This window comes from Cygnus olor, chromosome Z (assembly GCF_009769625.2).
Source record: "Cygnus olor isolate bCygOlo1 chromosome Z, bCygOlo1.pri.v2, whole genome shotgun sequence".
Lineage (NCBI taxonomy): Eukaryota > Metazoa > Chordata > Aves > Anseriformes > Anatidae > Cygnus > Cygnus olor.
The window spans coordinates 61,993,189-62,006,763 of record NC_049198.1 but is presented as its reverse complement, the minus strand read 5'-3'; the positions used below and the strand labels follow the sequence as shown (position 1 = coordinate 62,006,763).

At 52.0% G+C, this 13,575-nt stretch overlaps 1 protein-coding gene across 1 annotated transcript in view; it reads left to right on the top strand.

The window, feature by feature from the left end:
• Positions 1 to 2,687: 2,687 nt before the first annotated feature.
• The window catches only part of PRDM6 (PR/SET domain 6), a 67,836-nt gene continuing 56,948 nt past the window's right edge, over positions 2,688 to 13,575 (top strand). The window contains exons 1-2 of the mRNA XM_040541262.1: positions 2,688 to 3,213; positions 11,191 to 11,498. Of these exons, the coding sequence (XP_040397196.1) occupies positions 2,694 to 3,213; positions 11,191 to 11,498 (828 nt within the window). The 5' untranslated portion in view covers positions 2,688 to 2,693. The remainder of the gene's footprint in view (positions 3,214 to 11,190; positions 11,499 to 13,575) is intronic.

Below are 13,575 nucleotides of genomic sequence, written 5' to 3'. Positions count from 1 at the left end.
CGGCGTGCTACTGAGCCGTGCCGGGCCGTGCCGGGCCGTGCTGCCCGCGGGACTCCGCCGCCGGGTGGGTCTCGGGTACCGGGGGCAGGCGCCCTGCCCCTTCCACCGCCTCCTGCCCCTGCCCCCGGCCGGGCGTGACCCCGAGTCCGATGGCTCGGAGCTGTGAAAAAAAAAAAAATAAATAAAATAAAACACAGAAAAAAAAAAAAAAAACACCAGCCAACAAACGGCAACCGACGCGGTAAGAGCTTAAAGTCCCAACATGAGCCCGCGCGGGGTATTTCTGTTCACAACCCGAGGCGCACGCAGGCAGGCACTGCCGACGAACTTGAGCGTGCTGTCTGGGCGCTTTTCCCCGCTCCATCACGCATTTCCAGCGCGAAAACGAATTTGTAGAGATCGCTGCCTCTACAAGCTGTCTGGTGCTTTTGAAAGGTGCGCGGTGATGGGAAGGACAACCACGCAGAGGTCCGAATTAAAAATAAAATAAAATTAAATTTAAATTAAACAGTCGGAAAAGGTGGAATGAGACTGTTGCCATCAGGGAGCTGGCCAGGGACGAGATACCGTGCCACTGCAGTGGAAACGGAGGAAGGCAGGAGAGCCCACTTGCAGACAAGAATGTCCTGCAGCGCTTTTTGGGTAGCGGGCGTGCTGGAAAGAGCCTCACCTTGGTCCCCCCGCTACATCTCGGTGTTTCGGAGCTTTAGAAGGTGGATTAATGGAGCGAGAGGACTGGAAATTCAGTACATCTTACACCATAGACTTGATCAAAGACATCAAGAAGGTTTTTATAGCCAACTTCATAACACATAAGAATCGCTTTTTTTTTTTTTTCCCCTAGTTGTGTTTGCCTTTAGCTTAGGTGTTATCAATCTATACAGAAGATGACGGATGACCTTGTCAAAATGACGCCAGTCAAAACATTTTTTGCCCCAGCCCTGTTCAAAATTGTGCTAAAACGTCTTGCCTTGGACGCAGACAGAATCTAAACAGCAGAAGCTTTCCCAGGCTCTGCGAGAATTAAGGGTGGGAAAGAAATAAGCTAGGAACAGGGTCGGGGGGAACGGCGAGAGCGGTTTTAGCCGCGCACACGTCCTGCTTGTGAGCAAGTGTGAGCTCCACACCTGGCAAAGTGGGCTTTTCCACGCCGGAGCGCTGTCCTGACGATACAGACGCTTTGTGTAAATGTTTTTTCCTAAAAGGGACTGTGTACATGTGATGTACCCGAGGCAAATGATAGTTCCCGTCTAGGTGGTTATTATTTTCTTTTTCATACGATGTAGGGGTAAAAAAGCGAGGAGTCGGTGGCATTCTCGCTGGTGCCTGAGCTCAACAGCTGAGCAGAGGTGTGGAAAAGGCCGGTTTTGAAGCAAAGCGGAGAGAAAAAAGTAGTGAGGGACGAGAAGTTTATTTCCGTAGGTCGCATCTCCGCCTCTTGATGCGCGCTGTGACCGGGAGCACGAGAGCAGGAGCCGGTCTGGAGGGGACGGGACTGCGGGGAGGGACCTGGCGGAGCGGTGGACTCGGTCCGTGCTCCGGGGGGCTCGGGGGCAGCCTCGGGGAGCGGTGTCCTGGGGAGAGGCGCTTGGTGCGGCTCCGAGGACGTTGCAGGGGGCGAGGACGGGCTCCCTGAGCCCCCCGGGGCACAGCAGGGCCGCCTCCCCGCACGGGCGGCTACGGGGAGCACTGCCGGGTCCGGGGGGGGGTAAGATCCGTCCCTGCCCGCAGCGCTGCGCCCCCCGACCTGGGGAGGGAGGTGGGGAGGTGGGGAGGAGGGGAGGGCCGGGCCGGGGGAGGGAAGAAGGGAAAGGGACACCTTTAAAAGTTGAGCGGGGGAACAAAGTGGGGGATGTTGCCAAAAAAAGGGCCCTGCGCTCCGGCTCGCTGGTGACTTCCCGCTCCCTCCCCTCCCTCCCCGCCGTGCACACCACACACGCACACTTGTATTTTGCGCTGTCGTAAAACCCACGTGTCTGGCCCGGAGTCTGCCAGAGCCGAGTGAGCAGCCCGGGCAAGCCTGCCATGCATAGCCACGGCAGAGGGAGCCCGGCGGCTCGCCTCTAGCCGGCCTCCCGGACCCCGGCACCTGGAAGCAGGAGGACATCCCTCTGCCCCGCCGGCAGAGCACGGAAAAAAATCCCTTCTGCCCCCAAAAAATCCCTCCCAAGGCTCCCGGGACAGCGCCGCAGCCCGCTCCCAAGCACCCCGCCCAGGTAAGGGGGAGCTGCCGGGGGGGTCCGGGTGACCCATGGGTGCTGCGGGCGCTGCCCTCGCCCCCCTGGGGGTCCGAGGTCCGGGTCCGGCGGGGTGGTTGCGCGGGGCCGAAGTTTGCTCCGTCTCCCCCTTGTGAACTTTTTGGGAGCCGTTCTCCGCCGCGGGGAGAGGGAGAAGGAGCCGGAGGCGAACGGAGGAGGGGGCGCATCCCGGGGCCGGGCAGGGACGGGTCCCACAGCGGGGGGGAGGCTTCGTGCCCCCGGACCGCGCTCCCCGCCGGCACCCCCGGGGCTCCTCGGGACCGGGTTTTCCCCGTCCGAGGCTGGAAGAAGGGCAGGGGAGGGCTGCGGGGAGGCTCCCCCAGCCTTCTCCCGCAGCCGGAGCCCACTCGTGGGCCGGGGCCGGTCGGGGTCGCGGCGGGCGGGGGTCTCACGTCTGCTCTCCGCTTTCCCCCCGCTCGGCAGGCAGGCAGCGCGATGCTGAAGCCCGGCGAGCCCGGCGGCTCGGCGTTCCTCAAGGTGGATCCCGCCTATCTGCAGCACTGGCAGCAGCTCTTCCCGCAGAGCGGCCAGCTCAAGAGCGCCGGGGCCCTCGCCCAGCTCCAGCCGCCCGAGAGAGCCGAGCCCCCGGCTGACAGCCTCCGCCAGCGCCCGGCCTCCCTCTCCTCCGCCTCCTCCTCCTCTTCCTCGTCCACCCCGTCTTCCTCCTCCACCTCCTCCTGCGCCGCGGCCGCGGCCGCGTCCCTGGCCGGCCTGAGCGCCCTGCCCGTCGCCCAGCTGCCGGTCTTCGCTCCGCTGCAGAGCTCCGAGCCCCCGGCCGGGGGAGCGCCCGCTCCCCTGCAGGGCAAGGACTTGTGCGGGGCTGGCGGCACCAAATGCGGCGAGCGCCCGGCCGCCCGGTTCCGCTGCACGGCCGAGGAGCTGGACTACTACCTGTACGGGCAGCAGCGCATGGAGATCATCCCCCTCAACCAGCACACCAGCGACCCCAACAACCGTACGTATCGTGACCCGCACCCGCACCCCCGCACCTCCCCGCGGCCCCGTCCTCCGCTTTTCTCCCCTGCGGGACAGACCAGGCAGGGGGGGCTCCGCTCGCGGCGCCGGGAGCATCCTCGACCCTGCCCTGAGCCGATTTTGGGGTGGCTCCGGGGCTTTCGGGGGCTGGTTTGTGGTTCTCGGTCACAGTGTGAGACCCAGATCCTTCCCTGGAGGGCCGACGGCACCAGGAAGGCTGTCGCGGGGGGACACTTCTCGCGGAGGGCCGCGTAGGAAAACAGTTCCCGAAATGGATAATGAGAGGGACCAGCCAAAAGCTGGTCCTTCCTCGCCTTGCTTGTGCCGCCTGGCTCCTGCCCGGAGAGCCGGGGCTGCGCTGGTTGCCCAGAAATCTGCTGCTGCCCAGAAATCTGCTGCTGCTCCGAGCTGGGCAGGGGAAAAGTTGCAGTTTCCGTCAGTCGGGCTAGGGCAAAGTTTTCCCCCTCTTATCTAGGAGTATCGTTTTCCTTTCAGACCTCGTTAACACCTCGCTAGTTTTAGTCTTCATCCCCACCGAAAAGCGTGACATGGTCATTTAATAAGAAAAGCTGGTTTTCGGGGGGAGAAACGTCGCCTGCCCGAGTGTCAGAATTCATTTAGCACTTGGTGGTTAGGAAATGTTTAATCCTGTTGTTGCTAATTATAGCTGGTGTGGGGTGTTTTTTTGGCCTTTTTTTTTTTTTTTTTTTTTTTTTCCTTGGGAAGGGAGCGCTCCAAATATTAAACATCTATGTCTGCTACAGGTTTGTAATTTTAGAAGTTACTTTTGCCTGTCTTTAGTTTCTGTCTCTGTTGATACTGTGCAACCGAGGTAATTCGCGGGCTGAGAATAACTAGACGAACTATATTAATTCATCGGATTTGCTGTTAACATCCCGAGCACACGCATCTAGCCCCGTTAAAACACTGCATCATGACTTCGGCTCGTACACATTTTCCACGCAGACCCCCCCTCTCTTATCCAATGTTTCTCAAAGTTCTTTATTTCGGTTGCCCTTGCCCCCTGAAATGCCTATTTAAGGAAGGCTGTTGAACAGAGGAACGACACCCAAAACCAGCAATCTGTGAGCACATGCCCAAGCAGAGCGTGGATTCGTTTAATTTCATTTCAGATGCGGAGTTGTTTTGAAAGTTTCCGTGAAACTCGGTTGTGTATTAATTGCACCGTGCGGATGGTAGCATAGTCTTGGTCGCCGTGCAGAAGTCTTAGAGAGCAAGAGGAAAGTTGACGCAGAGTTTGGTGGGGATTTTTCCCCCCCTTCTTAACACTGCGAATCGTTATGCGCCGGACACCAACTTTGTTTCGAGCGGCTTCTTTACACTTAGTTTTACCTTGCAGCGAGGCGTATTAACGTATTTTCTACTCTCGGGCGCAGAAAGCGTGAGCTCATAAATTACACGCACTTAAATGGAATCCGAAATGCACTTTTAATCGCCAGCCGGGCTGTTCAGACGATACGTGTTTTACTTCTCCGAGCGGCTCCGTAAAACTGCAAGATAAAAGTTTTAAAAGGAGAAAGGAAGATAAAAAGGAGATTTGGGGTGGGGTATTTTTAAGGAGCGAGCGGAATAATAGCATGCTGCAGAATCGCTGGCGAAGTCTGCACAGTTTCTTCGCAATCGCGATGTTAAAGGTGTCTTGCGGAAAGGAAAGTGGCTCGGTTCTGGCTGGGACGGGGCGCATGAAAAGACGGGGCTGGGTGCTGCAGGGGCGGCCTGTGGCTTTTTTTCCGCCGTGAGACCCAAAAACTCTTGTCACCGGGCCGTTTTAAGGGGCCTTTTGCTCTACAACACCTTCCCAGTCGTCTCCGAGTAAAAACTTTGACCCGAGCGCCCCAGCCTGCCGGGGCCAGGTGCGTTTGCTGGGGGCAGCCCGTTCTCACGCCCGGGAGAGGAAGGAGCAGCATCCCGGCGAGGAGGGACCGCGGGGATCACTCGGGGACACTGGCTCCCACGCACGCACGCGTGGGAAAAGCAGAGCAGAGGGTGCCGGCCTGCCTGGCCGGCCGGGGGGGCACGGGGTGCCGGCGACCCGTGGGTGCCCGGCGAGGGGCGGTGGACAGCCGGGGTGGTTGCCCCCCGCTTTGGCTCCTTCTCCGTGCTGCTCTGGGGGCGTTCGTACGAGGGAAAAGAGGTGAAACGGGTAGTAGGTGAGGTGAGAAGCGATCGGCTCCGGGTCGGGCCCCTGCTCGCCGTGACCCCGGGGTGCCGCTCCTCGGGCTTTCGTCGCAGAGGCGCCGGCCGCAAGCTCCCTCGGTCCCCTTCTTTCCCAAACTTCCCCTTCCATGCACCCCTTTCCCCTCTGGAGCAATCCTCCTCTCCCCGCTCCCTCACGGGCTTAACTCCCTCTCGGCAGGGGCTCCCCAAAACTTCTCCTCCAGCCACCCCCGACCTGCCGCAGCGCAGCGCGGGCAGCTCGCAGCGCTCCCGCCGGGGCCCCGGCGCCGGGAAAGCTGTGGAGAGGGTCGTGGAGGGTCATGGGGGGGACACGGGTGGGCGCCGGTGCCCATTGCCCCCGCCGCCGGGCGTCAGTGCAGGCGGCACGGCGGTGGGAGAGGTCGGCCGGGGGCTGCGGGTCGAGCGTGCGAGTGTAATTGCTGTAAATTGAAAGGGGCGTTAGTTAGAAAAAAAATAATGTTTGTATGTATATATATATATATATATATATATATATATACATATATATATATACGAATATATCTCACTAATTAGTGCCTGGGGTTCTTGCTTCCAGGGAAGCAAAGGGGACCGTGCGGAGAGCCGGGTCGGGGGCTGCGGGTGGTGACTGCCGGGGGCACAGGGAGATGCCCCGGGCAGGAGCGGGTGTGCCGGGCTGGGGGCTCGGGGGCCGGGCCCCCTTCTCGGGACAGGGGCTTTCACAAGCCCCTTGGCTCCTCCGGCTGCGCTGGAAGGCACCGAGCTGGCGGCGCAGCGAGTGCGCGGTGTAACGCAGAGATGCCAGCGCGGTCCTTCCCTTTTTGCGCCTGTCTTCCTGCTCGATTCACGGGGAGAGCGGTGCGCGGGTAAGGCGCTGCGAGGTGGATCGGTGCGGGGAATATTCGGATTTTTATTTATTTATATATTTTTCTCCTCTGGACTGCTGCTAACCTGTATGATTTAGCTATTTTACATCATTAGTTACCCAGCACCCTTAAACATAGCAGATAGCCATATATTAGATTGAGGTTAGAGAAGGTGGTGACTGTTTATTTAGGGTGATAAAATGGTCCATCAGCAGTAATCTCCATCGATATGTGCCACCAGGAGATGAAGGATGAGGGGACAAGCCACAATTAATTGCCCTATAGTTTTGTAGGAGAGAGTGGAGCCGGTGCGGACTGAACTTCGATCTCCTCTCCCAGAGCCTATTCATCATCTCCACATTGTATATGGGGGTCTCTCAGGGGCAGGGGGTGGCAAGGTTTATCTACACACAATATTCTCCTACCCTCCTCATACCTGACACGGAAATTTAATTCATTCACGCGTTCAATCGAAGCCGGGGAAAACCAAGCCCTCCTCCCGCAGCCTGCCCCCCGCCCGCATGGCAAAAAGAGGGAAATAGCCCCAAAGTCACTCTGCCAGCAGGGCGCTTTCCCACGGCCCCGTCCCCCTCCCCACCACACGCGTGGCGACCCGGAGAGATTCGCCTGGTCCCTGCCGGTCCCGGGCGGGGGGCTCGGGGCCAGGAGCCGGGCGGGGGCGGCCGGGGTCCAGGGTCTGGGGCCCGGGGGTCGGGGCTCAGGGTTTTTGGGTCTGGGTGGGCTCGGCCCCGCCGTCGGGAGCGGGCACGGAGGGAACAAAGCGAGGTTTGAGGGAAGAGGACGGCGGAGGGGAACGCGTGCCCGCGCCCCGTCCCCGCAGGACTGCCTCGCACCGGGCACCCGACGGGTCTTTTCGTGAGGGTACATTAATCTCAGCTCCTCGGTGAGGAAACTGAGGCACGGGGAAGCCGCCGTCCGCAGGAAAGCCCCTTGGGAGATGGAAGGGGGCTGCCTCACCCAGCCCACCCTCCTTCTTGGCTGGGTACCTGGGCCCAGGCAGGGGCGCAGGGCCAGCGGCAGTGATTTACTTTTGTGAGTGAGTAATTCCGTGTGAAATGATGGCCACTTAACACTGGATACCTGCACGCTTGCAGTGAATTATGGAGCAGAGGGTCAGAGGCCACCCTCCTTTAATACCAGCAAACTGCAGGTATCCAGTGTAACTGCACTTTGAAGCATATTATTGTCGAGACAAAAATGTATTTCCTTCATTTATTGTTACAGCTGGCTTGCTGTTTTAAACACTGTGTTGGACTCTACCTTTTACTGACAAAAGCTTTCTCCTCTCAGATTTCCTTTAAAATATGCAGTAGTAGTGTTATTTAGGTTGGAGAGCGTTTAGAGTCATATTTGGTGGAAGTGTTGTGTCCTTTCCCTTTTTGCTTGAGTATAGTACTTTTAAGAATACTCACACAGAGTTATAGTGCTGGCATTACACCACGTTCATTTTTATGGAGGCAAATAAACAACAACATATTGCACTCTCCCCAAAAGAGCCATACCAAACAGCTCCACTAGGAAATCTTTTTTTTTTTTCTTGCTTCTTCCTTGCCTTAATCCTCCTATCTATAGAGCATGAAGGTAGAAAGTAAAAAACTGATCTCCTTCCAAAGAGTCTGGCTGCATTAGGGACCGCAATAGCGTGTTCCCAGTGACTTTACCTTTTATCGCTTCTTATTTTGTCTGGAGACACTATGCTCTGACTGTAGTCCTCCTCAGTTTTTCCATTTTCAGCAAATCCCTCAATTTTCTCACATTTCTTACTAGTCCGGGGCTTGACTGAACCTTCTACAGCCAGTGGAAGTATTCATTCCTGAGGTCCTTGGGTGAGGTCCGTGCTCATATAGATGTTCCCCAAGGCTGAAGCAGGAAGAGCATGGCATGACTCTCCTCATTGCTCTGTGTGGCAGCCCCCCAGACAGCTCACGCTTGTACAACTGTGTCCATTTTACACGAGCTCCCCACACCCATCTGGATCTCAACACTTGTCCTCAGGTTCAGACACTCTTGCAGTGCCACTGGAGCCCTGATCTTAGGAAGCCACTGGGTCACAGCTCTCTTTGAAAAAAAACCAACCAAACAAACAACCTTTCCTTTCCATGTATTGTTTAGCACATTGCTGCACTGTATGATGTCCTACTTTGCATTGCTCATGAAGGATGATGTTGATCCTTTTTGTGAGGCAGGAAATTGGGCAAGATGGAGGCTGCTTTTATAAAGGACTTCCTTCCCTTGTTGTGTGAGGCAAAGAAACCTACCTCTTATGGTTTCTCTAAATGGACTGTCCTTAGATGGGTGGCAAAACATTATAGAAAGTGTGTTTGCATCAAAGCCTTCCAAGTATCAGTAGGCAAAAGTAACTCATGGGACAAGAAAAAGACGTACGCTGGCTTTTTATTAAGACAAGGTAAATTAAGTCCAGTAGTGCTTCCACTTGTTGCATTATTTATGAGATTTTTTAAATGACTATTTCTAAAATTCAGTAACAACTGGAGATAGATGAATAAAGCATGCAACTTAGAAGACTTTCAGTACTGCTTAGTCTAAGGACAGGCTCCCTGCCTCTCAACAGCAAGCCGTAAGACAAAACAGTTTCAGAAGATGTCCTGTTATCCAAATTTTCAGCTTGGCAGGACAAAGGGAAAGGAGCACAGCAGGAGATAAGATACTGCAGCTGCCAAGCATTAAGACATTACCAGTGTTTTGGACAGTGGAAAATAAATATCACTATGTGTGTCTTTCTGCAAGGGTAAATGACAGTGACATGGAGTTCATTTATACTTCTCTTCAATTTCTTAATCTCTTTTCCTTTAAGAAATAGAAATTAAGTATATTATTTACACGTATTGTCAGCGTGAAGCAAAGAAATCCTTGTTCTGGGCAGGCACTACAAGTTGTGTGCAGGAGAGATGTTGCATATCTGGAGGTAGAATGCAGGAAGCTGACACTGAAATTGCCTGAATGGAGCCATGAGGATGCCTTAGCATGTTTAACGTAAGTTGCTACAGAGACATGGTGTCTCCAAAAAAACCATTAATAATCAGTCATTTGGGAGGAGAGTTACACATGCAAAAGATGGCCAAACAGTGCAAGCAGGTCGGACTCAAGGGCTTGCCCTGGGTGCTAATTGACATCATGCTCAGACATCCTCTCTCTGAACCCTCAGTTTTCCTGTCAGATGTTTTCTTTCTAACTTGCATGGTAAGATGCCAAATTTGCTTAACATGCACTCACATGCCAATTTGTTTTGTTTTGTTTTTCCTGTTTGGGATCCTTTCCTGTGTGATCTGGGTGTGCCAAAGTCTAGTGCAGCCTCTGTGATCTTTGTGTGTGCCAAAAACACAGGGTTTATTGATCGCTGGTTTCAAAGAGGAAAGAAGAGATATTGCGGTGATACTCCAGTTTCCAAACTAGCTGTGGAAACAAGAGAAACAACAACCACAAAAACACCCGACATATACTCGCTGCCTTTTATTCATCATGCCTGGGAATGTCTGTAGGAATATTTGCTGCATAATAATCTTTTCTCTGGTCTAGCTGGGAACCTTTTCCCCATGCTTTTGCAAATCTTCCCCCTGAGGTCTTGCACAGCTTGGTGCAGGGCAAGGCAGTATGCCTCCTGGATGAGGAAGGCATGATGGTTTTGAGAGAAACCAGCTTTTGTGTGTAGCTTTCCACCTTGGAAAGAAGGACAGCTGAATCAGTCCTGCTGAGAATCGAGGCTGTGGTTACAGGCAATCTAGCAAGGCTAACTCTGTGGCTTAGGCCAAGGACCTCCTGCTTCTGTAGTGAATACTGTTTCTTATTTTCATAAGAATGGATGCAGTAGTACAAAGTTGTCAGGGGAAAGGTCTAGGAATTGCTACATGAGTATTACGGTATAGTTACTGTTTTCCCCATTTATTTGTGTTTCTGAGATAAATTTATACGAAAATCTTTCCCGTAATACAAAAGTGAAATGTACAGAAGACGGTAACCTATTTCAATAGATTTATTGTTATATTAACTCAGCATACCTCCAGAGAAATGGGTTTCCTGAGCACGAAACATTTTCCTGGAAGTTGTGCATTCATGGCATGTTCAATATTGTGTAACGGAAATATTTTACCAAAATTTCCCTTGCTCAGAAAAGAGAAATCACAGTTGGATCTTCCCAAAATACAGCAACACCATCCATTACTAACCCAGTTAGGGAAATTAACATTTTTTTACAAAAGGGTCTTTTTTTCATGGGAGCTGCTCACAAAACCAGACATGTTGTTCTCGTTCTTAGCCTCAGCTACCTCAGCTTGGCAAAGAGCATGCGTTCCAGTTCAATAAAATTTTTTAAATGTGCACTAGGGATCAGCAATATTTGCTACATAATTTCATTTTTGAGATTAGATTCACTTATAAGGAAGTAAACATGCACGCATGCTCTGACTTGTCATTCATGAGGTTCTACTTAATTTATTTTCTGAATAGACATGCACGCACACGTCTGTCAATGTAAAAATTAGAGCATTCATTCAAAGTAAGGATGAAATTAAATCCCGTTCCAATTAAACCCTTGGGCTGAGCTGTGGTAAGGCGAATGCGGAACACTTGCAAGACATTGAGAGTGGGTTTTTAAATGCCTCTCTGAAACACAGCACTGGGGTGGTTTAAATGGCCCTTCTGTTCATCAAAAAAAAAAAAATTAGAAATTGTGTCGGGATGAAAGAGTCTTGACAGGTCTGTGAACACACCATGCTTGCGAAATGTCTGCGGGGTTTCTGCTGAGCCTTCGGGATTTCTTGTTAAGGGCTTGGCAAGGTTAGGCACACGTGTCCTGGGTGGCCATGAAGTCACAGGCAAAGCAGAGGGACTGGCGTGACCTTGGCGCTGACAACGTTCTCCCCTCTGCCTCCCAGGGTGTGACATGTGTGCCGATAACCGCAATGGCGAGTGCCCCATGCATGGGCCCCTCCACTCCCTGCGGCGTCTGGTGGGCACCAGCAGTGCCGCAGCAGCGGCCCCTCCGCCCGAGATCCCTGAGTGGCTGCGGGACCTGCCGCGGGAGGTGTGCCTGTGCACCAGCACGGTGCCTGGTCTGGCCTACGGCATCTGCGCGGCGCAGCGGATCCAGCAGGGCACCTGGATCGGGCCCTTCCAGGGAGTCCTGCTCCTGCCGGAGAAGGTCCAAGCGGGAGGCATCAGGAACACTCAGCATCTCTGGGAAGTAAGTCGTTGTCTTTCCTTCCTTGTCAAACTTGATTATTTTGAAACAGATGTTGAGTGTAATTGCATGTAGAACTAGCGTAGTTTTACATGGTGAAACAAACCAAAGCAAATACATGAGGCAAAAATGTCAGTCAGCCAACACAGCAGGTTTGAAAGTATAGCAAAGCAACATGAGCCCCAACCCGCTGAGGGTACCCGGGAGGCCGGCGGGCACCTCAGGGTTCCAGCTGGTTTGCATGGCAAGAGCAGATCATGGCCAATGCTCTGCTATGGCACACAGAGACACAGCCAGAGAAGGCTGAAGGTTACAACAAACGGTGGTCTTCATATTCTGGCCTGCGTAACAAGGGCCAAAGGAGTTGCCGGATTGCAGTCCTGGCTTCATGCATCCCCTCAGTCTGAGCATGGCATGCGGGCTGAGGTGCCGCACCGCAGCATCGCTGTGGCTCCCAGGCAGTCCAACAGTGCTGCTGAGAGAAGCGCAGGAGCCTCGTCCACAGCCCTGCTGCTCACGATTAGCTTGTGATTTAGCTCAGCTCTGGTCCTGCACCGACCATGAGTTCCCCTAGTGGTGCTTTCAGTGCCTGAGTGTGAAAGCCCTTTGCGCTGGCATTTTGTTTTGTATTTGTCACCATCTTAGAGGGAGCAACAGTGATAATTGATACGAAAACGTTCAGGCTGTGATAATTTGGTTTATTTAGCAACAAACTCTAAATAATCTGCTGTGGTTTGGCAGAAGAGGTCACTGTATTCCTTTGGCTGTATGGGGATACACATGGCTATTACTGATCATGACCATGTACACTGTCTCCAGTGAAGCGCTGGATTTTCATGCTCGGGTATTGTTTGTACACAAAAGCTAACAACAATGTCTTGTGAAAGCCAATTTAGAAAGAAAATGCAACATATGCTTATTTTACACACAGATCTGATAATTAACAAGGAAAAAGTGCAATCCTTATGTGTGTCAGTATTTCTAATTTATAAGAACAGCCTCCCGTCTACCTATTCTTTTGCTGTCATTTCTTTGCTTTGTGCTGGAAGGAGTCATTTCTTAGTTCTGTTAAGTCCTCTCTAGAGCCACAGCTCCTGCTCATTTCAAGGGTAACACTATGGAGAGTCAGTAGAAATGTGCCCATAGATCTACAGATGTTATTTACTCATCTAGACCAAATCAGAACCTCCAGAAAATAAGGGGACATGCTGGCTGTTTAGAAACCCGGCAAGAAGCCCGTGAAGATGCAAGGAGCCTTTCTGCTGTCTGCAGTGGGAATGTAGTAAAAAGGAATATATTTTTAAAAGATATTTGATGTTGTGGAGCCAACTCTTTTGTACAGTATTCACAGAAAACCTGCGAATATTTAGTTTGTCAGTTCTTTGGAACTGATGATCACCTCCTTTCATCATTTTGTTTTGTTTTTGCGTGCTACCTAATATTTGTGACCTGTTTCCATTAATAGGAACTCCTGTGCATCTCCTATGTGCAAACAAACAGTAACAGCACATTAGGGGCTTTGCCTAAAAGTATTTGCCCACAGGAGCCATTGCAGTGAGAGAGTTTCACATTAAAGAGTAAAAGATCAGTCCTGGAGTGCACTTAAATGTATTCCATAAAATATGGGATGACTTGAAATTATTGGGTGGCTTTTGCTGCTTTCAGTGGAGATTGTATTTCTCTTGTATATCAGATATTCACAAATCGGGCTTAAATCTATTTCTACCAAACTGTGGTGATTATATGTTCTTATTTTTTTATTTTTTATTTTTAATGAAACTCTGTAATGACTTTGGAGCCTTTATTATATTTGAGGTGTTTTGCGGTTTAAGCTGTGTTATTTAACATAATGTTCAATGATAAAATAAACTTGCCACATCATTAGCTTACAAAAAACATTGAAGTTTAGCTAAAATATATGGAGTTAGAAAGCTTTATGTTAGCCTTAAATGTTTACATTACCAATTAAAAATTCATTCCATATGAATCAGTTTTACGCAAGTTAAGTTACAATTTTTTTTTTATTTTTTTTTAGGCAAGAATTTTTTAGTCTAATTTCAGATTAAATTGTTTTAAAAAA